Source organism: Aplidium turbinatum, chromosome 12 (assembly GCF_918807975.1).
Source record: "Aplidium turbinatum chromosome 12, kaAplTurb1.1, whole genome shotgun sequence".
Classification (NCBI taxonomy): Eukaryota; Metazoa; Chordata; class Ascidiacea; order Aplousobranchia; family Polyclinidae; genus Aplidium; species Aplidium turbinatum.
In genome coordinates, this window is record NC_137483.1 from 3,019,200 (window position 1) to 3,043,654 (window position 24,455).

Consider the following 24,455-nt stretch of genomic DNA (forward strand, 5'->3'; position numbering starts at 1 on the left):
TGAATCGGCAATTTTTAAACAGTTAATAGCAAATTTTCATTAATTTTTCCATTTGTGTGACTCTTTCTTACAAAAATAAAACGATTTTTTTTTTAGCATTAGCTTGCGAAATTGGGACAAAAGGGGATGATTTCAGCTGTACCCCTTTTGGTAAGCCGTGTATGGTGAAATGTCTTGGTTGCACGAAGGTTAATAGAGTCTAACTAGTCTGGGGTGTGTTACTCTGTCATTTCTTACTAGCTTTAGAGCATAGGCCATGATGCTGGTGTATCAGTATTATCTGAAATCATGTTTCTTTGCATAAACTCTTATGACATCTTTTTTTGAACCATTTACATCTGAAAAGTTTATACTGCACTCTGATCACCGGCATGCTTTCATTTCAAACGTTCTGTTACATAATCCGAGAATAGCAGCTATTCACATTTAACTTTTCTTCTGAAGTTTCTTTTTTATATTTTTATACTGCCTGGCCATTGATTGTGTGATGTAAAGCAAGAAACTACTTGACACCATGTTAAAGCGTGAACCTCAAACCTGGACAACAAGGTGTGCTGTTTCGGTAAGTCCATCTTTCGGAAGAGACAGAAACTCTCTATCTAATTTCGTGTACCAAGACCGTGCATGAAAAAATGCTTTTTATGATTTTTCAAATGATAAGACACTAGCAGTGTCCTCAACATCTCAAAAAGTATTCTACAAAACATCCGCAGAATCGCAGAATGACTTCTCGTTACAACAATCGGCCATTTAAAAAATATTGATTCAATGGCTAGGTAGCATATCAGGCCTTTTTTGCATTGATTCAACGTCTGCAAACGTTAAATCAATCCAAAACAGACTGATTTGTTTTGGAAAACCCGTTTGCAAACTTGAAAAAACGTAAAAAAAACACCGCAGAGCTAGCCACATTGTATTTACGCATTTGAAGGCATTGCATTGCATTTAGAATTCTAATTTCCAAGTACTCCATTTACTGCTCAGTACAACAGTACTGCTGCTTTATTTGCCAAGTTCCATTGATGATATCTTGGAAGTTTAAATAAATGATCAAAGGCAGCCGTGAAACGAAAATGTGACATCAACAGCGGAAGGTGAACTAACTCAACTTTTTACTGTAGATTGATTCAACGTTTGCAAACGTTGAATCAAAGTAAAATAGACTGGTTTGGGTAGCTAGAAAGTTTTCCTCAACAAACTTTAACGATTCTTCAAGCTCAAAATTACAGTTGAAAAATACGGATGACATTAATACAGGGCTTTCACAATTTATTGCTGCTATTGAAAGTTTACAAGAGAACGTTTTGGTATAAAGTTTTGCGAGATCGTTTCAAGATAAACAACATAAAAACTTCATAAAGATAGAACGAATTTACCGGAAAAAATATTTTTTTCAACTCTAAAAGAACATAAAAACGAAAACTATAAATAATGAGTTCAACTCAAAAGTTGGCATTTGCAATTGAGCTAAATCTGGCTTAAGGTTGCGTTTGATATTGAAAATACAGTATAGGAGTGCATTTCTTGCTCAAGACGTAGTGCTAGGAGTGCATTTCTTGCTCAAGACGTATTGCTAGCGGTAGTTTACGCTACAATACTGCTGTACATTTAGGCTAATAATAGGCTAGATAACAAACTTCTAGACAACTTTATAGAAGTCACTTCATTGAATGTTGAGACAAATGCACATTAGACAATGGTCATTGAGTATTTGCCATAGTGTTGAAGGGACGTTTCTTATGAAACTCCGACCCTACTTCCATCGAAGTCAGTCTTCTCTAAAACCATTTTTTTTTTGTCGGGGATGAGTTTCCACAGTAGGAAACGTCAACTGCACTGGAATGTCCATAATTTTGATAGAAAATCACTTAATGATAAAAATTTTATCGTTGGACAACGGATCAGGGATAAACAAAAGTAGAAATAATGAAACTTTCTGTTTTAAACAGACATAGCATATTCTTGTTAAGAGTAGGTAACTTTCCTGCATCTGATTCACTTAAACTCATTTTTTTTATTTATAGAAGACCTCGTTCAGTTAGTGCCAGTATCATAAAAAATATGGCTTCTCTAGCAAATTTCTTTTGTTTCCTTGTTGTTGCTGGGACTTGCATTATGACAGCAGAAAGTACGTATTGTGATGTAATATTTATTGAATGATTTTGTTGTTGTAGTGTCAACAATTTCCGCAAACCACGTAAAAATTTAATGGTCTGCAGTCTGCACTACAAATATAGAATTTTATGAATTTGACAATCAAGCCTGATAGAAAGAACAATCAAAACTTTCATCTCAAAACAAAGTTGTTTAATACTCACAGGAAATTGAATACCAGTCCAATATTACAACTATTTTCCAGTCACAAAAAATGTTTTCTTTCGAGAGGGGTGATAAGTGTTGTCGGTCGTGTTTTTGTCTGATGGACAAATAGCTTTCAGGGTTTTACATTCGTTCATAGGTCACGTTAAAGTGTGAGGTAACTACATCCCCCTTTTCTGGCAAATGAACAGTCATGGAAATGAATCTGCTTCATTTTAGTGACTTCATTTTGCAGGTGGCATAGCGACTGGCGGATGGTTTCCTATCACTGGCCTTGGCTACAAGTATCAAGTAATGTGGTCGGCAACGAACTGGCACTCAGCGAGATATTACTGCCAAAGACTTGGTGGGGACTTGGCTGTGCACGGAATGAAGCATTATGGAACAAGATAGTGAGAAAAATTAATGTAGTATTGATACAGGAACTTTCATGTGACTTTTAAAACATGTGGAGTAACACTGTATTTGGGATCCGATCTGCAAGGTCATGGCAGTTGGTAGTCCCACCAAACATCTCTTCCCGCATAAAGTGGATGGAATAATTTACTGCCAACAATACTTTAATCAGCGGAAACTTCAGTATGTTGATCTTGGTGAGCGAGCATGCGTCAGTGGTTCAAAGCTCCTACAAGTGTGTAAAACTGTCAGGATTAGGCTCTCAAAAAAAGCTTTTTCCTGTCTGAGGTTAAGATTTTATCAAACCAAACATTTTACTAGACTTAGAGTAACTAGACTTTATTTTTCTACAGTATTGTTTGTTTGACTTCCTAATGTTTTCAAGAACAGTATAAATGAAACATGCATTTTGTTACAGTGCCATCAGTAATATCATGTTAAATGGACAAGCTTTCTGGATTGGAATTCACGATTTGTATCGAGAAGGCCAATGGCAATGGGTGGACGGATCGTACGGTACATCACATGACATACATTGGTATACTGGAGAACCAAACAATGCAGGCGAAGAAGACTGTGCTGCTATCGACGCTGGGAGACAATTTCGAACCAACGATGCTCCTTGTAGTATTAAATTACCTGCGCTTTGTGAAAAGAAAATTTGACTTTCGAGTGGAAGCAAACATTTGTAGATAATTTTCAAATGTTTGTGACGAAACAAATGCATATTTGATTTAATTCATTTTTATTAATCCGCCAATTTCCAACCAGTCTTTGAAGTCAGTGTTGCCAGATGAGAAACTATGTTCCTAAATCAAAAAGTTTGAAGATATCTGGCAACACTAGTGTGAGAGCAGCTCATTAGCCTACATAACAGGACAGGCAAAATAATTGAAACAAATCTACAAATTATAATTGCAATGCAAATGGTGTATCTTCCCGAAGCGTTATGCATGCACAACTTTGGTGTTGCGGCTGCAGCGATAAAATTATGTGCAAAAAATGAAATATGTTCTGACTGGTGTCAAACCAACAACAATTGCTTGATATAAACGACTCGGTTACACGTCTTGTAATACAACCGAATTTATTTTCACACCAGTCAATTCAATCATAAACAGGTAAAAACCGATTTCGATCAGCTAGCAGCTAGATCATCTTCAGATAAGCTTATTCCAATAGAATATAGCTTATTCAATATTATATTGGAATAAGCTTAACTGAAGATGATCTAGCTGCTAGCTGATCGAAATCAATTTTTAGCTGTTTATGATTGAACTGACTTTTGTGAAAAGAAATTCGCTTGTATTAAATTAAAGTAGGCTATGTGCAAAGCTAAAGCACAGTCTTTCAAGAGAGCAAAACCATCAAAATGTAGCCTATTAGGAACGAGCAATCTTGTTGATGGTGACGTCATACGCTCAGAATAACAGCGTTCGAATGAAATAATTATTGTTGTTGATACGTGTATATATGCTTTGCAGTGCCGGTCTTTGGGGTGTGCACGTGCGATCGCACAGGGCCCGCAAATTAGGGGGCCCGCAATTTACTCAGAATATGCAGTAATTTAGTCATTTCCAATGGAAAAATTCAACAAAGGAATCAGCAACAAGAAAACATGGGGACTCAACGGGTGCAACCTATTTCGTCCCCTGAACATTTCGTACCCTGAAAAGATCGAGAAAAAAAACAACAGAGCCGAAGTGGCTGATCGGAGTTGCCGCAAACATTTCAAAATTTCTCTCGATCTTTTCAGGGGACGAAATGTTCAGGGCAATTTGATTTTGTTACTCCGATTTCGGGGTACGAAAGAGGTTGCATACAGAATCAACATAGAGACATAGCTTTATTTCCGAAATGCCAAAGAAAGCATGATCTTATCCGTTTGCTATGCCACTGGACAGCACCATTTTACCGTAATATTTATACCCAAATTTTTGTTGAACATGCTCTCAGAATGCCCCAAATTCAAAGTAATTTTTCAAAATTTTCAGACCCCCCGCTGCTGGATGTCGTCTTCGGCGATGACGCCGTCAGGCTTCGCCCGCCGACCGTCAAACCACCTCTTCTCCCCTTTTAAAATACCTAGCTACGTTACTGAATTGGATCATTGTCATTGGGGCCCGCAAAGCATATTCCGCACAGGGCCCGAAATACCCTAAGACCGGCACTGATGCCTTGTCTTACAGTAGAATATGTTTCTGTTTTTTTATTCGTTTAGGCTACACAGTATCATCTAATTATGAACATTAATAAACACTTTGGTTACTTGCAACTATTTCTCGGCATTGCTTAGAAATATCTATCTTCAGACTAAAAAACTCATACAAAGAAACAAGCTCATACAAGCTTGAATGTATTACAAATAAAACAAACTTTTGTTGATGTGAAAAGCTTGTCGAAAAGGAAAGTAGCTTCATTCTTTAATATTGAGACATACTCTATCTAGATAAAACTTAACACGACAAAACAAAATTGTGAAGTGATTTTGTTTGTAAATTAAGACGCTTTCAGATCTCACAGTCGAAAATTATTGTATAATATTAAAATCAGCCCCAAAACTTGCAATCTACAGTGGCTCAATCTTCATATTCTACTTCCCACAAATACTGAAACAATGGTACTGGCAACTTTGCATTGCGCCTGTGTTGCCAAACTCTACTAAAGTATAGAGTTCAATACCTTCAATAAAATATTCAAGCTCTCTTTATTAATTACTATTTATTTGTATCAGACAAGAATGTCCACATAAGCCAATAACTCCCGTTTTATAGACAGGGTTTGTTTTTGGGCATGTTCAATTGTTCAATGACTACTGTTAATTTCTTTCTAATTGCAATTCTTTTTCTTCATAAATTACTAGGCAACACTAACTTGAGTACAGTGTTGCCAGCAGATATATATGATATAGCGAGACAACAAAGATGAAAATATACAAGCCGTAAAAAATGACCACAATAGAACTATCTGGGCACAGTATAACGGATTACACCATGCTTGAATGACTATGTTTCCAATTTATTTCTTACAATTTTTTTTCTTTTTGACTGCAAAATCATTTCGCTGTCAAAAGATGCGTGGTCAAGTGCTTTCAATTCTTCACATGACATCTAGTTAGTTTACAGAAATTTTGGGATCAGTAGGCCTATGTTGTTAGTTTAGGCAGGGTTAGGAAGCAATACAATATGCGGTACTGTCGTCACTATAACATCTTCCCAAATTGAGAGTTGTCGAGTTTTCCCAGACGAAACAATTCAATTCGAATCGAGTAAAATCAGTCGGCTGCGTAGCCGAGTGGTGAGAACGTTTGCGCGACGTTCGAAGGGACGTGGGTTCGACACCACTCTAGAGCACGCGGCTGTGTCTCGGCAAAGACACTTAATGGCAAGCCAAAATAAGGGGAGCAGCTGACTCGAAGACTATATGTCACTTCGCTGCTTCCTGTCGTCTGTTGTATCGCATCTGTGATCGCAATCTACTGTATGTTATCGCAATGGGCGCAAATAAAAGCATTATTATTATTATTAATTATTCTTCATCACCCACTTGAGCTTGCCCGGACACCATTAACACGATTTTTCCAAACATCCCTGTCCATCATCTAATTTGACAGTTCATGTTTCTGTACTCCTGTGTCTATAGTTCTAACTGATGAAGAAAGGTTTTTGCCTGCAGATCCATTTTCCTAGTGCCAGAGTTTGGTTTTCAAAGAATATCACTAATTTTCAGCCGACTTCTAAAATAGCAACCTGCCAGCTGTAGTCGTCATCCTCTGCTGTCTCAGTGAGAGGTGGCATTCACAGTGAAGAGTAATTATTAGATATACTTAATTTAATAATAGTTTGGGTCGTTATCTACAAGACCTCGTTGAATGGCGAAATACGTTGCTCAAGCAAACATCCCAAAAAAGATGTTCCATGTTTCTTCATCTTTCCATATCAGCCGTACACAAAGTCGGGCGCTCAATCGACTGCGATACTGGAGCGGAAATAGTGGGGTGGGGCAGACAATAGTGCGACTTTTATCCAGTAAATTGACGGTCTGAGTTACTTTTATAATCTTTTTCCCAGATAACACAATTGGTTAGCGCGTGACTTCGCGAACCAAGAAGATTCAAGATCAAGCGGCGATGGTTCGACTCTCGGGGTGTACACTTGAGCAACGCATTTCAGAACTGCTCTCCATTCAACGAACCTAGTGAATGGAATAATTCCCCGGCAACAACCTTTCAACAATAAGTAACTTCACTCTGTCAATCTCGGTAACAGGCTCTGCGTCAAAAGCCTCTACTACAAGTATGCGAAACTACCATGAATAACCTATCAAAGCTTTGTCAATCCAAAGATAAAGATTTAACCAACCAAACAAACCTGCCTCTGTAAATGCCTGGCACTCTCAATGAAGAGAAAAACAGCTTGAATGCAGTACCGGATTAACCAAGTGCGGGGCCTAAAGCAGATTGATTTGATGTACAGAAAATGATTTGGAAGTAATTGAATATTTTATAGATTCGATATATTTTATTATAGTGTAGCCGCTCTTGCCCTGTCGTGTTTCGCAGATAGGCTAGTTTTTAATCAACTTCAATTTTGAAAATGATCTCTCTCCAGTACAATTAGTTACCATCATACATAGACAAATGCGTAACAAATTGTTAATGCTAGGAAACGTGGTGTCAATATTGTTTTCTTTAATCGAAGTGAAATAGTTGAGTTCTGGAGAGGAGCAATCAATAGCAATGTACTTTACGAATTGGTGTATGCCTTGCGACGTTGCTCCAACGCAGATTGTAGGCTGTCCAATACTGCAAGGAAAACTTCCACCGGAAATCTATCTTTAGTTGATATCCATTGCATCTGAAACTGAGCGGCCACTGCTAACATTATTATCCCGCATTCGATTTTGGACAATTCTTCTTGTGCTTGTTGGTCGGTAATCCGGCACTTGAGTCAGCTTCTGCGCCTCTGACTCAAACTTAGCGAATTGTTCTCTAAAAGTCTATAGGAATCCTGCCCATTGAGGCAAACAACGCTGAAGCAATGTTGAGATTTTGCCGCTTTGTTTGAAGAGAGGCTTGACTTGCCTGGAAGCGATCGGGTAAGCTATTTCAAAAAACCACTAAGATTCCTCCCGGGATTCCTATTTCGAGCAACTCCATTTTCTCGAGGAGTCTATTTGCTTGCTGTCGACATTCTGCCTTTTGCAATTGGTCATTTGCAGGTTTCTCCAGTGCTTCTTTTTGAAAAGAAAACGCTCTTTAATTGCCTTAATGACATCAGCTCTTCCGGAGCATCGTGTATCAGAGGGCTTCTTTAGCACTCTACCACCTGAACACTCCAGAATGGACCACCGGTGTGTTGAAGCAGCAAAGAATAGCCAACATAGATATTTTCAACGAAGCCAAAAAACTTAACTGTTTTTGGACACGATTGTGCAGCGCATACACCAACTAAATTCAATTAATGAGCAATGAGCATAGCATGGAACTTATTCTGTAACAGCAAAATTTTTTTTTTGACAAGTAGGCTACCTGTCGGCCTATCCGTTATATTTCCTGCTAATGTTGGACGCGTTGTAATAACTCTGTCCAAGGCAATCGGCAAGATTGATACTCTTCTCACTGATGTACAGTGCTGTCGAATAATCTTTCAAACAACTAGTATCGTGGGCAGGGCCGGATTTAGACCATGAGAGGCCCTAGACTATTCCATTTGTGAGGCCCTTTCCTATTTTTGAGCTCAGAGTTTTTCTCTAAACAATATCACATGTCATTCCTTAATGTTAACAATATGAGTGCATTGAACTCTTCGTTCTTTTCATTTTCCACATTCATGGGTGCAAATTTTTAATTAAAAGAATAAAAATTTAGTTAATTAAGTTTTGCTTGTAATTGCTTTGATCAAACAACCGTTACAATAATTGTAAAGTTTAAATTTTAGAATGTGGTAGTGCTAACAGGCAGCACATCATTTCTGCCAAAGTTTTAAACCTTGGTTGTCCATTTTCGCTTTTAGCCAAAACTCTGATGGGCTAAGGTTATCACTTTCATGGAGAGCATTCATCTAAATCTTCTTTGTTAACAACAGAAGGAAAGTTGATGCTGCCACTCTCAAAATTAAAAAAAAACACTAGATTCTCCAAGAAAACCACTAGACCACCAGGTTATTTCAAAAACCACTAGATCTAGTGGAAAACCACTATAGGAGTGGCAGCCCTGACCCTGATGTCAAGTACCGATATTGTTTTTTTTGCAGAAAAGACTACGGTCAGTGGCGCAGGCAGAAATTTTGAAAAGGGGGGGGTGGGGGGTTCACGATCGTGCTTCGCTTATGGCGAGACCCAGCGGCGGGGGGGGTGGGGGACCTCCCTCAGAAAATTTTGAATAATTACTTTGAATTTGGTGCATTCTGAGAGTATTTTCAACAAAATGGTGGGTATGATTATTCCTGTAAAATGGTTCTGTCCGGTGGCATAACAAAAGGAAAAGATAATGTTTTCTTCGGCATTTTTCGGAAATAAAGCTACAAGTCTCTATGTTTTCTTGTTGCTAATTCCTGGCTGACATATTTTAATGTTTGGTAATGGCAAAACTCGCTCTTTGCAGTTTCGTTTAAAGTTAGGCAAACTTTGTTTTAGAGACTGGAAGCATCATTCTCAATATCGTGATAATATCGTGACGTCACACGCGTGCCAAAGGGGGCGGTTGCAACTCCCAAAACCCCCTTGGCTACGCCACTCTAGGGTACTTTAACATAGAAACTTCCAGCAGAATGCGCATAACAATTGCCTTTATTACGATAATGACGTAATACAGTAATGACTGTTTACAACGTGGCTGAAACCAATTGTGTATAGAATTTTCTACTTTGAAAAGCTTGATATATACTTTAGGTAGGGTTTAGTTTAAACTTGTCAAGTTTTGAAAACAATTACAAACTTCGAAACCGAATTTCGAGGCCCCTGGATGTTGAGGCCCTAGGCTTCAGCCTGCCTAGCCTATTGGTAAATCCGGCCCTGATCGTGGGCTCGTGGCACTCGATCAGGCAGTTGCCTCCAGCGGCAATTACCGGTTTTTACAGTTTACAGTAATTAGGAAGGGATAAGACGTTGGGACTAAGTGATTTAATAAAATTACTTACCAACTAAGTTCGACAGTTTTTTGCAACAAAGATGTTTGCTCACCAAGCGCGGGGCCTTGTGAAGCGCGGGGCCCGTAGCAGCTGCTACATCTGCTACTATAGTTAATCCGGCGCTGCTTGAATGGACAATCGTTTGCTATCGCTACCAACGTGCTACTTGATACTCTGGGTAACATCACAAAGACAAATCAACTTGTGACGTCAGCCGAAATTTAGTTAAAAACTTAGCCGCACCATTGATCAAGGATAGATGTCATTCAATAGCACTGCAGTAGGTCAAGATGAAAAGATCTGTTTAGTTTTCAAAACGTTTGCTGAACAGAAAAGTAGTATTTACATTTTCGGTTTTTTATTTGTTGCTCAGATTGGTCAGACGTTCCAATTATTTTCTCCAAAGTTTTAACTTCCTCTTTCAAAATGGCTGAAATACCCATCCAGGATATGGGTTAAAATCTCGGGAAATGAAGACACAGATTCTCGCGCTATTTCGTAACAAATGATTCAGCTTTCACAGACTCTCTAGGACAGGGGTTCTTAACAGGGGGTAAATTTCCCCTGGGGGTAAATTTCACCTACCGAGGGGGTAAATTTCACTTACCGAGGGGGTAAATATACTGAATCATAAATTAAAGCAAACTTCATTGTTTCAGTTATTAAGAAACTGGTAGTGTTGCACTCGATTTTGATTCAAACTTAAGTTTTCGTCTTTTTCTTGTATCTCCACGCAAGTAGACTACAAGTTTTATTTTAGCAGCGTACTGTATGTGTGCTACATTTTTACTGTACACAACCTGATTAGGACTTCGACCACAAAGTGAATTGGTGAAATCGAGATTTTTCTTGAGAACGCAAATCCCCGTTGAGTAGGCTACACACTTTGGCGACAACAAATTTATTGGTGCATTGGCTCACTTGACAGGCATTTTTCAAGTTTGAACCAGCTCAATATGCAAATGCAAGGAAAAAGTGTTACCATTAGCCTATAGATGTACATGATAAAATTCAGGGCTTTCAAACAAAATTAGACCTGTGGAATAGAAGAGTTCAAAAAGGAATTTACGCAAATTTTCTAACATTTGATGATTGGAAAGTCAATAGAAATCGCAACGACATTTCTGACCACGAAGTCGAATCGAAATATGCCAGCACTTTGTTGGCTTAAAAAACAACTTTGACGGTTCCTTCAAAGGTGAAAGTTTTAACAGTAGGCTACTGCTCTTCGGATCACTCATCCCTTCGAAGCCAAGTTAGAAGGTATTGCTGACGATGATCTTTGCAAACATGAATTGATTGATCTTCAATTGTCAACAACGCTTTGTTCCAAGTTCTTATTGTGCAATGGTGACTTTTCCAAGTTTTGGTGTGGATTAGTCGAAAAGTTTCCTACGCTGACTAAGCGTGTATTTAAAGTTATTAGGCTATACCTTTTCCTACTACTTATCTGTGTAAAGCAGGGTTATCTTCATTGTTGACTATTAAAACAAAACAACGGTCTCGCTTAGTTCTCAAAGACGACATTCGAGTAGCTCTTTCAAAGACTTTCCAACAATCTCTATATTGTTCGTGGAAAGCAAGCAGAAAAGTCTCACTGATTGACTGTTGAAATTGCGTGTCAGTTATTAATACAAGAAAAAAAACGTAAACATTTTTGAGTGCTTTTATCATAGTTATTTAGGTCATTTGAGTAGACATTATTTTTCACAGGACCCCTTCAAAAACAATCGTGTCTTCGGCAAATAAACAGCTTGTTTTTGATATTTGCCAAGGTAAATCCAGACAAAAAAGGATGTTTTGCATTTTTTTGCATGGTTGACTGGACACGATGACATCACAAGGGGTCACCAAAACGGTGGGGGTAAATTTTACTTTTTTCATTCGAAAAGGAGTAAACAAGACAAAAAAGGTTAAAAACCCTTGCTCTAAGAACAGGTCACCTTCTACAGTACAAGCATTCTTGGCTAAGGATCTTTGGAAGACCTATTGGATAAAATAATTTGCAAGAAAAACAGATAAAAAGTTTAAACTATCAACTTTAGTGGCATACAAGTAGGCAAATATTATAAGAACACTGATAAAAAATAGTTTTTATTTTGAAAGAAGTTGATTCCGAAGTGGGCTACTGTAGTTAAATTTATCCTTTAATAAGACGATATTTTGATTTGATTGTTGGTTAGTCCCAATGATACTTAAAGTTCTCCTCAGGCAGCCATAGTTATACCTTATTCCTTACTTTGCATAAAATACATGTAGTTTTTGTGTGTAGGTTTTCGATTGCGAGCTTATTTTGAAAACTGAATTAACCGTAATTGTTACTGCTTCCTTTTGGCGGCAAGAGTTACTGGCCGAGACCATCAGGTCTACGTCTCGCTTATTGCTTATTACTCCGTCGGCTTATATCAAATAACACCGGGAAAAAGTATGCCGTTGGTCAAAAGCCTTATCTATCACTTCAATCAATTTATTTTGCAAAATATATTAGTGATTGTGTATTTTAGGTAGAAAAGGTGATAAAGACTCGGTTTTTGACCTATTTTCGCCATTTCTAGGTCAAAATTTTCAGTTCACATTTTATTTTGAAAGTCTTCTTGCGTTGGATAGAGAATTTCATCAATTTTGTTTTTTCGTTTCTGTGCAAACAGTATTCCATGCACTTTTTGCACTACAAAGCAACTTGTGCAAATAATAAATTACCTTCCTAATTATTGTCTGCCAGCAAAAAATGACTCATAACGCGTCAGATTGCGACTCCCTATCCAGACAGCAAAATCGACATTGAATCAATGTAAAAATGACGGATTGGGAAAAGAATGAAATTTTTGCGCCCCGGACGAACAAAAATTGAAACTGCACGCTAATAGTAAACTGTCAATCAAGCTATTGAATATCAGCAAATTTTTTGCATTTCATAACTGGCTGTGACAAAAGGTTTATTGTCAACTTTTGTGAACTTCACAATTATCCGATACCACCATAATCGGGATTAAAAGTTGGGGCAAAAAAAAAAGTAAAAGTCAAGAAATCTTACGTTTCTAGCGTCACTGCTTCTATGTGAAATTGCTGAATTAGCAGAGGGCGAGACCATAGGGTCTACGCCAGTAACAGGTACGGTTAAGAAAGCATTCTAAATTAAAAGGCTATTATGTTCATCATTGCGACATCTCTTGTGTCAAGAATTCGTTTGTTCCGTCAAACTCCAAATGAGGATCAAAAGTTTCATGAAATTATGGAACCAACAGCTTTCCATATTCTTGGTAACAATAAGACAGTTAAGCTATGTTAACCAATTTCAATGAGAAAGTTGTTGCTTGTTAAAAATTCTAAATTCGCTTCTGTTTTAATTCGACACCTCGCCCGTGGGAACCACTAAAAGGATTTATCAGCATCATCTTGAAAAACGTAAAACAGTAAAAGTTAACTAGCTCGTAAACTTTGTTGAGAATTCCAATGTAGTGTCATGACCGCACATTTAAACAAACACTGCTGCACAATAAAGCTTCACATTTATTCAAAGGAATCTTGACTTAAGTTTTTATTCCTGAAGTTAAAAACTTTTTCTAAATCATAAAGATCCACATTTAGCCTACATTGATTACTGTTGAATATCAGAGGAACCTTGTAAATGGTTGGCATGTTAAATCCATGAATAAACGTTAAAGAGCGTCACAGTAAACCGGGTGCGTATGCTGTAAACTTTAATACTTTTTTACAACAGTCACTAAATGAGTTGGTTAGAGATTGTTAAAGACAAGTAAAAGCACCATAGCTACTTTATGATTTCAACTATAACATTTTTATTAACATTTTTTTTGTTATTTGTACTTCTCGGACAACAAAACTTATTTTTGAAATTTCTTTAGGTCGTTAAACGACTTCCAGCAATTCTAGAGCGGTAGGCCACCACCCTACGTTGAAGCAACAAAAAAAAAAAAAAACTAATTTGAGCTTCTGCTTATATTACAGTACTTCATTATTTTGCTTCGACCTGATGCAAGCTACTTACCAATTCTCTATTTTGTATGCAGTCCATTGTGGTAAAGCAATCGAGAACATGGTTATGATTGGAACAGGCTAACTTCCCGTTTCTTTTAGTCGTTGGTATTGCAAAGTGTGTAAACCTGCATATTATTATTAATTCAAACTGTGTTTCCATCCCAAGAATATGAAAATGTCTGGTGCAGCCTAGAATTGCTACGTTTTTGCGAAAAAATGTTCGGAATCAAATCTCGAATCGTTAGATACGCTACCATTTGTTGCAATTTTTTCCAACAGGTCAAAACTGACATTTAGTACGTCATGCAAACTGAGGCTGAAATAACAATTTTTGGTTTTCATCATCTAAAACTAAGTAACTGACCATCCGCAAGAAACACGTTCAAGTTTACTGCCACTTTTGATGACAAACAGGAAAAAGTAGCTTTCCAAACTTTTTGCAATAAAAAGGTGGAGATGTTTCAATGTTTATTCAACAATTTAACTCGGAAAAAAAGGTTATTTTTCCCACAATAAACACGCATACCGTAGCTCAGCAACAATACGACATTTAACATTGTAACACAAAAATGAAACAAAGCGAACATTTTCGACTATATGTATAGTCCTTTTCAAGCATGTTAAAAAATAATAATTATAAATTGTATAAGAAAGTACTAGAGAAACACAATATAACATCAAAAATATTGTTTAATCTAAACATTGAAAGACTGCCTATCCTGCTTACAAAATAATTACACAACGGACTAAGTAGAAAATTAAGTTCAGAGGAGAAGTATCCATGCAGATTGCGAAATGTGCACTAAAAGATGAACCTAAGTTTTTTAACATATGTTTCTGAAATTAGTGCATTCGAAGACCCCAATCGATCCATAAAACCAGGTTGGAAAATGTTGATTTAAGTTCATTTTGGTGTTCGTTTTTGTGTGCGTTCTTGTGTTCGCTCTTGTGTTCGTTCCGGTGTTCGTTCTTGTGTTCGCTCTTGTGTTCGTTCTGGTGTTCGTTCTGGTGTTCGTTCTTTTGTTCGTTCTTGTGTTCGTTCTGGTGTTCGTTCTGGTGTTCGTTCTTGTGTTCGTTCTGGTGTTCGTTCTTGTGTTCGTTCTGGTGTTCATTCTGGTGTTCGTTCTGATGTTCGTTCTTGTGTTCGTTCTGGTGTTTGTCCTGGTATTCATTCTGGTGTTTGTTCTGGTGTGTGTGAAATCCCTTACATTCACACTGGTAAAAAATTTAAGCTCGTGGGTCACGGTTTGCACACCCATGGTCTAGCCCTATAGCGCATTAATTTCTTAGTTTTTTAAAGGCACGTAAAAATGTGTCTCCTTTAATTCACTGCTAAAGAATGTCATCCCCAATTTGGTTAATAAATAAAGATGACGCAAGCACACTTTTGCAAAACTAGAACAATTTTATGTTTTATGACGTATTTCTTGATTTGAGGGGGCACATAACGAGCAAGTGCCCCCACTTGGATCTGCTACTGGTGAAAACCATACATCATTAGTATTTGCAATGATTGTATAGCAGGCCTACAGTAGGCTATTTCACCAATAAAACCAAACAAACTGAACGTATAATACAGACGATTAATTCTTCTTCTTCGTTTGAACCTTCTTCGCCACTCCAAGGGTCGAGGGGCTCTGCCTTTTACCACCCTTGGGCAGTGGCGCGACGCGGTCTAGATGTTTGGGCAGGTGTCGAGCAGCCATTCAATTGATTTGTCATCCAGTTCACGCAGACCACGCACACCATTTGGCGCATGGTAGATGGCGCAATTACAAATGGTGTGGTCTACGGTTTGTTCCTCCTTGCCACACTCACAAATCGCGGATGGAGCCATCCCCCATTTGTGCATGTTCGAGCGGAATAGTCCGACGCCAGTACGCAGGCGGTTGAGCCGCACCCAGGCCTTCCTTGGCAAATGCATTCCGGTTGGGTGGTTGCTGGTGTCGGAGATGAAACTTTGGAGTCTTGAGGAGTTCTTCTTCCACTCCGAGCTCCATTGGTGGTCCGCCCAGGTAGCCGCACTGATGGATTGGTCTTCAGCAGTTTTCATCAGGAGTTGTGCGGCACGTACAAATGGGTGTCTCGATTTCAGTCGCTGAGGTTTCTCGTTCACAGACTCATAGAGACTTGAGTAGAGCAAGTGGTTGGGGTTCGTAGCGCGACGAGAAAGAGACAGGATAGCTTCTTCGCGACGAAGCTCAGCTGGTTGGATGCCTGCAAGGACAGGGAGATTTTCCGATGGTGTAGGTCGCAGGCATCCTGTCACGATACGCAAGGCGTCATTTATGGCAGTGTCGATTTGATGGCAGTGGGCACTGCGGCTCCAGACAAGTGCACAGTATTCTGCTGGAGCGTGAACTAGCGCGATGGTGGCAATGCGCAGGGTATCGACTCCGGCTCCCCAGCCTGAGCCGGCCAGACGCCTTAGCAAAGCTGTGCGTGTTGAGATCTTTTTGCGTAGTGACTCCAAATGTTGACGGTAAGTGAGCGACCTGTCCAGGACTACCCCTAGGTATTTAGGGTTTGGGCAGAAGGGCAGGGTTTTTCCATCGGTGTTGATCTTGAGCTCACGCTTCGCTTCCCGGTTGTTTAAGTGGAAGGCTGTCGTCACTGTTTTGGTTTCGCTGAGCTTCAGTCTCCATCTCTGGAGGTATGCCGAAAGTGTCGACATGTCCTGGTTTAGAGTCTCTTCTAATGTATCCCATTGATTCGACAAGTGTAAAATGGCCAAATCATCGGCGTAGGCGTACTTTGCGGATACCGTGATTGGCAAGTCGTGGATGTAGATGTTAAACAGAAGGGGGGCCAGGACAGATCCCTGAGGGACGCCATTCTTAAGGCGTCGTAACCTGCTTGGTTTACCACTTCCGGTGGTGAGGGTAAAGCTTCTATTGTAAATGAGCTCCATGATCATGCGGACCATGTGCCTGTCCGGGAGCAGGCGGAGGAGTTTGCAGGTGAGGCCTTGGTGCCATACGGTGTCGTATGCGGCTGTGAGGTCAAGGAACACAGCACCAGCCTTCTTCTTTGCCTCAAAGCAGTCTTCGATGTCTTGAGTCATGAGAGTGACTTGGTCTACAGTAGATCTTCCACGTCGAAAACCAGCTTGTTCCCGGGGCAAGAGTGGGTCTATAATTGGTTCGACTCTAGTGTAGATAAGACGTTCGAAGATTTTAAAAGGGATACAGAGAAGAGATATAGGTCGATAGCTCTTCGGATCCTCTTGTGGCTTATGAGGCTTAGGGATCGCGACTACTTTGGCTCGTCTCCAAATTTTGGGGATTTTGAGTTGGCATAAGCAGGAAGACAGGAATTTGCGCAGCCAAGACTTAATGGCGGTGCCAGCATGGAGTACAAGTTCGGGGCAGATGTTATCGGGACCAGGGGCCTTACGGGTCTTAGTTGATTTTAGGGCAGCGGTAAACTCATCGGACGTCAATTCACCAGAAATGCTTTCCTCGTCTGGTGTTGGGATTTTCCAGAGATCAGACGTTTCCCTCTTTACAAGTTTGGAGAACTTGCGGTCGCCTATTTTGTACGTCCCGTTTTTCACAAGTTCTGATGCGATGTTATTGGAAGTAACGGGGCATTGGCGGGAAGGGCGTGCTGAACGGCCCGTAAGGTTGTTGACAGTACTCCATGCTATCCGGTTAGAGTGTGTAAAGTCGATAGTGTTGACGGTGTTTTTCCATCGCTCTAGCCTCCGTGAGTCCAGCCGATCAAGCAGTCTTGTTGCGGCTGAGATAGAGGCAGCACCTGGTGAGGCACGAACATAAGAGCGGTATAAAGTTTCGCACTCTGAATCCCAGCACGGCGTGTAGTTCTTTCGGCGGCCGCGAGGGATAGCTTGTTTAGCTGCGGATTTGATAGCACGGCAGAAGTCTTGGTAAGCCTCATCCACGTTGGCGGTAGAAGGTGAGGGTAGTTGCGCCGCGGTTTGATTGGTTATGAGGCTGTAGCAATTCCAATTGGCCTTTCTGAAGTTCCATCGCTTCACTGGGGCACTTGGGATGGGAGAGACAAGCTTAGGAGCAGTGATAAGCGAAGGTCGGTGTTGGGAACGTGGGAACTTCTCTAGCACACGTCTGTCAGGAAGAGAGCTGTCTGTGTCCATGCTTGCAAAGGCCAGGTCAGGGTTTGTGCCCGTTCCCCAGCGTCCGGACCAGAAGCTGGCTGGATCTTTTGGATTGTAAAGGAGGGCGAGGTTGTTGTTTGCAGCCCAAGCAGCCAGGCATTCTCCGTCGCTGTTGATGTACTTGTAACCCCAGTCGGTGTGCTGGCAGTTAAAGTCACCAGCATAGATACTGGGTGAGGGGAATGCGGGTATAGATGATGGGTTCAGGTGTGAGGATGGTGGCTTGTATACATTGATGATGTTGTAATTTTCAATGCTCACACAAGCCCATTCTATTTCCTCATTGGCGGAGGAGTTCGCAAGCGTCCAGTTTAAGCTCTCATGGACAAACGTGGCGATTAATGCACACCTGCAAGTGGGACCTGATTTGTCACATTTTGCAGATTTTGAATACCGTACGACTACTGGTACCCAGGGCCTCTGAGAGAAATTTTCACAAGGGGTACAAAGAGTCATTCCGGGCCCCCTTTGTCTTGGGCAAAAAGTGTAATGTTTGCTTAGGCGTATTGCACACCACACAACATTTTACTGCAGAATTGGACATCTGTGCGCAATAATAGTATCAGGCTGCAATAAAACTATTATTTTGTGTTGTGCATATCATGTGATCTGTCCCTACTCCAATTTGTGTATCGCCAATTTGTGTATCGCCAATTTGTGTATCGCAAATTTTGTCCCTCGCCAATTTATGTATCCTGCATTGAATTCGTGTGTCAGTTGTTTATGGTGCTGTTGAGAGAGGGTCGCTTATTGTACATCTTTAATGTAAAATTTTTAAATTCATTTTATATTTCTCTTAGATGTAGCTTATAATTATTTCTGAAGAGGTCACTACCGGTATGTCATGTCGAAAACGTTGGATTTAGTAGGCTAGTTTTTTGTGTGTTTAATGTTAAATCCATTAACGTTACTGAGTTATATGTATCTGGTACAAGCCAAGCTCTCTACCAAGGCTCAAACATAACATCCTGTTAAAAGATAATTAAGTTAATCATCTGACCGATCCTAACCTTTCTTCATTAACTTTTGCATTCACCACATGCCCAGCACTAGCAGAGGTGAACGAGAGAAGTCACTTTTTTTGACTCCGGTCCTGCTCCGAAAGTATTCTCCGGCTCCTGCTCTAACTCCGAAATTCATTTTGAAGTGAAATAAGCGTGAAACTACCCTGCCAAATAGTTTTTAAAAACACAATAAAAAACACCCGGTCTTTTTGGCTGGGTTTTTCTCAAACCTGCTTTTGCTACACTATGCCCCTCCCCCCCAGGATAGGAGAATAACTAACTTTTATGATTTAATTTAGGGTGCTTTTAACAGAACATTTTTGCGCGTAAAGCATCAAATTACCACTTTGGGCCTCTAATTTGCTCGAAAGGCACTCGATTACCTTTCTGGGCCCTTTTGCTAGATTACGGGCCCCCAGGACTAAAGAATAACAACTTTTATGCTTGAAATCAGTCGTTTAAGATGGTTTTCACCAAACATTTTTGCTCGTAAACTATAAAACCACAATTTCGGGCCCCTCAACAAACACAGGCCTGGGCCTTCAAGGGTACGCCGTACCCTCCGTACTCTCCTCTCATAGGCCCTGCTGGTACCCAACGAAAACTTTCTCAGCTTTTTTACTTTTTGCTGTATTGTTGACGTCATGATATAAAAGCTTTCTGTTGCTTTGGAGAAGCAGTAAAAAATGATACAGAAAACAAGTTGAAGAACATTCAATCAGACTATCAGCAAGCGACTAACAGTCTGATTGGAATATTCTGAACCTTAATGTCTTTGCTTTTCTAAGCTTGATAATGGTAAAACCAGACTTGTCACATAAGAAAAAAAGTAAAAAAACGAAAAAAACTATTTTTTGAGAATTTCATTCACGCAGTTATTGTGGTGAAATCTGGAAATGTTTACAGAATGCAACAATTTGCAACATCTCTGGGTAGACATGATAGAATGAATTTTCATTAGAAGAGTGGAGATTTGTTGTTGATTGTGATAACAAAGGCTACAGTAGACTACTCAAACTTCTAAGAAAATCTTTTTGCAAAAACTTGTCCATGCATATCGCTAAAAAGTGTTTGTTCATGGTCATTTCAAAACGTGAAAAACAGTGAAAGGTTAATTATCTCGTTAACTTCGTTGGAAAATTCAAGATTGCCATCATAACTCCACGTAAGAACAAACATTGTTGTAGCGTACAAACAACTTTCCAATTTCTTTAAAGCTTTTAATGAAGTTTTATTTCTCTTGTGTTACGGTAATGTTTAACTTTTTTATCCTTTTAAACTTTCTCTACATCATAAAAAGAACCACAGTTAAATGCCATTGATTATATTAATCATATGAATTATAGTTCTGAATGTTAAAAGTTTAAAGACTTACTCAAAATGTCTTAAATAAAATTTAAAGACCATCTGATGCGTAGATTGGTAACTACACCCCAATTTACTATTGAAAACTCTAATAATTGTTTTCTACTCTCATTGAATAAATAGATTGTTAGGCCTACACTAGCAAGCGACGCAGCCACAAAATGACTTGCTTATTGTTTGCAAATCATAAACTTATTCTTGGCACTTTACTATTTCAAACGTAAAACCGTCTTCGTGCAATGCAGCATTTTTGAAAAGCCACGAAATTTATTACTGTTAACTTCTCACTTTTTCATTATTGTGCACTTCAAATACTTTCGTATGCTTTTGTAGCTTTTCAATTTTTATCTTTTTTTACCTAATTTCTGTCATTTTGTTTTACAAATATCCAGAAAAACTTTTATTCAACCATTTTTTTTATGTTCAAGGTAAATGTATGATGAATTCCAACTAACATACTATCCAGTTACTTGTCACGAATTCGAGTTTTCCACCCTCTTCAGTGTCACTTTAAGAGACAAATTACCCAGGGCCATTGAGAGGCTGATTCAGGCCTGATACCAATCTCAGGCGCCCAAAGAAATAAAGCCGCTTAAAATGGGTCCTTTGGAAAAGTTTAGGGCCCCTAAAATTATCTCTGGTATGGGTCCAAAAGTATTCCCTAAATCCTGCGATCAACGCTAATGGAAGTAATACTTTGCACAACAATATACAAAATTGTCTGCTTTATAGGCGTCGAAATATGGTGGACCGGTGGGCGGCGCCCACCCTGCCGTAAAACGAGGGTGGGCAAAATGTGTTTTGCCCACTCTGTTTTCATGACACTTATGAAGTGTTCGTTACAATTATTTCCGTTTTTGTTAAACGCTGAATTGCAGCGCAACTTCTTGCTTCCTATCCAAAGAATGCAGTAGGCTATAGTTTGTTCAAACTCTCTAGTGTTAAGGCAGTGCGGGCGCCTTGCGTGTTTGCTGATGAATTCTTGTCTGTTCGTTGTGTGGAATCCTGCAAGAACCGCTTTTGGGTCGGTGATAACGTCTTCTCCCTTGACAAGTCTGCGTCACTGCGTCTGCGTTGGTTCCAGTCATGTGAATCGAAATTGCTATAGGTGGTAATTTTAACATAACCTAGCCTACAGCAGATAAAGGCTACAGCAAATAAAGGAAAAATTGTAAACACACAATGCGAGAAATGAAAATAGCTCAACAAGCATTCAATCCATTCCGAACCTTTTCCCATGCAAAGTTACGGATCACAGCATCAAATAATAAAGATTTTGCAAGGTCTAATTTGATGCACAACATGCTTAAACTGTTCACTTGGTTTTGAGTCGTGGTGGTGCGTAGGCTAAACAAATCTTACAAATTTCTGTGTGCTAAATCCACGTTTTCAACTCGCAACCGTTGGAGGTACTGGTTAGGTAACAAATTTTTAAAGCAACAAACATATTTGGATAAGTGTTTCGAAAGTTGCAATCAATGATTTCCTTGAGTAGATATCATGGGGTGATGCGTTCCGGTTTGCAGCCCAAGTTTGCTGGGTAGCTTTCTTTCAAAAGTAGCCTGCCAACTTATCTAAAATGTCATTGTTGTATAAGGTGTTTAAATTTGTTCCACATGCCTACAACTACACATGAGAGTGAGACATACAATGATATTTCCATACGGCCTCAAACTTATCGATATCTTTGAGTTTCTTGATACATTTGTGAATAAACTACCAACAGATAAGCTGGTGAAGCGGGGTTGTTGGAGCGTTCCGTTCCCAGAAAAACTTTTTTTTAATTTATAGTTCCTATAACAACTTAAGCTTGCTAGTAGCCAAGTCCAGCCTACTCTTTCCAGCTTTCTATAACTTTGATTAGGGCTACATCTTCCTTTAACTTCATTAAATTCATCAGCTTATTGTCCATTCGTCGTCGCCGTGTGAGCCTCCTCTGGGGCCGAAAAACATTAAATAGTTCTTTTTCGCTGCATAAATAGGTTAGTAGAGTGAATCTCGCTTAGGACTGTAGCCTAATCTGCATAATGCAGAGAAGTACAGGTTTGAAACTGCTCATGTAGGCTGCTTGGAAATGGTATAGCTTTCTTTAGAATTTCCTATCTGGCTTAGCTGCAATTGAAAATGGCATAAGCTTAGTCGATCAATTACACTACTCAAAAATGATATAATATTTGGACAACACTGCGCACCATGAACTCAACTCTAGTGCATTTAAGCAATGACATCCATAAGCAGAAAATAGGCAAGAAGGGTTTACTTTCTTCAATCTTGCTTGGACACTTTTCCAGATATGTTGGATCCATTATGATATGCCTGGCAAACGCAGTTTTTCATGTCAAGGTACAGTTGGTCAAGCAAACATAATACACGCTTAGCCAAAGCAGGGCTGGTTTTCAAGTTAGAACAATATAACAATGATCGAAAAACACTTGTAAAGTTGTAATTACACATTTCATTCAAAAATTTGTTTACTTTTAGGTTGATAAATTTATATTTTAGTAGTAAAACTGGGCCTCCTCAAAAGTGACAAAACGAAAAACTATTCGTTTTTCCTTTACAACGTTATGCTAGGGGGAAAGTAGCCCAACTTACCCCCCCTCTCGGAGCCCCTGCATGCAAGTATGGCTTCATTGATGCTGATGTCACTAAACAACTACCTGTTGTATTTGCTGCTTTTAAGAGGTGTTATATCTGTCCTACAGAAGACGACAAGAAGAGCAAAAATCACTGTAGACGGTGAGCTATAGGTTCGTGTGCAGTGCACATTCTACACCAAAAACAGTTATTTGTGTGACATGCAATAACATTGATAAAGATTGAATTGGACAATTTTTAAACAGTTAACAACAAAATTTCATTACTTTTTCCTTTTATGTGACTCTTTCTTACATAAATAGGCCTACAACAACAAATTTTTTTTTTTTTAGCATTAGCTTGCGAAATTGGGACAAAAGGGGGTGGGGTACAACTGTAACCCTTTTGGTAAGCCGTGTATGGTAAAATGTCTTGGTTGCACGAAAGTTAATAGAGTCTAACTAGTCGGGGGTGTGTTAATCTGTCATTTGTTACTAGCTTTACAGCATAGGCCACAATGCTGGTGTATCATTATTATCCGAAATCATGTTTCTTTGCATAAACTCTTATAACATGTTTTTTTGAACCATATAAAGTCTAGACCTCAAACCTGGACAACAAGGTGGGCTGTTTCGGTAAGTTTGTCTTTTGGAAGAGACAAAAACTCTTTATCAAATTTAGTGACCCACGACCGTACATGAAAACATGCTTTTTATGATTCATCAAATGATAAGACACTAGCAGTGCCTTCAACATCTCAAAAAGTATTCTACAAAGAATCCGCAGAAACGCAGAATTACTCCTCGACGAAACAATAGGCCATTCAAAAAAGATTGATTCAATGCCCAGGTAGCATACAAGGCCTTTTTTTGCATTGATTCAACGTCTGCAAACGTTGAATCAATCCAAAAAGACTAATTTGTTTTGGAAAACCCTCTTGCAAACTTGAAAAAACGCAGAGAACACCGCAGAGGTAACCAGAATATATTTACACAATTGAAGGCATTGCATTTAGAGTTCTTAGTAGGCCTACTTCCTTTACTGCTCAGTACAACAGTACTGCTGCTTTATTTACCAAGTTCCTTTGATGATATCTTGGAAGTTTAAATGAATGATCAAAGGCAGCCGTGAGACGAATGTTAGACATCAACAGCGGAAGGTGAGCTGACGCAATTTTTTAGATTGATCCAAAGTCTGCAAACGTTGAATCAAAGTGAAATAGACTGGTTTGGTAGCTAGCAAGCTTTCCTCAACAACCTTTAACGATTTTTCAAGCCCAAAATTACAGTTGAAAAAGATAATAAAAGGCTTTCGCAATTTATTGCTGCTATTGAAAGTTTACAAGAAAACATTTTGGTATAAAGTTTTACAAGATCGTTTCCAGATAAACAACATAAAAACTTCATAAAGACAGAACGATTTTACAGGAATTTTTTTTTCAATGCTCTAACTATAAAAGAACATAAACAGTAAAAACGAAAAGTATAAATACCGTAATGAGATGAACTTAAAAGTTGGCATTTGCAA

At 39.1% G+C, this 24,455-nt stretch overlaps 1 protein-coding gene across 1 annotated transcript; it reads left to right on the forward strand.

Annotated features, from left to right (window-relative positions):
- Window positions 1-2,028: 2,028 nt before the first annotated feature.
- On the forward strand, window positions 2,029-5,085 carry LOC145781025 (hepatic lectin-like). The gene is made up of 3 exons (XM_082592732.1): window positions 2,029-2,128; window positions 2,555-2,711; window positions 3,134-5,085. The coding sequence occupies exons 1-3, from the start codon at window positions 2,062-2,064 to the stop codon at window positions 3,378-3,380; spliced, it is 471 nt and encodes a 156-aa protein (XP_082448858.1). The 5' UTR covers window positions 2,029-2,061; the 3' UTR covers window positions 3,381-5,085.
- Window positions 5,086-24,455: the final 19,370 nt, after the last annotated feature.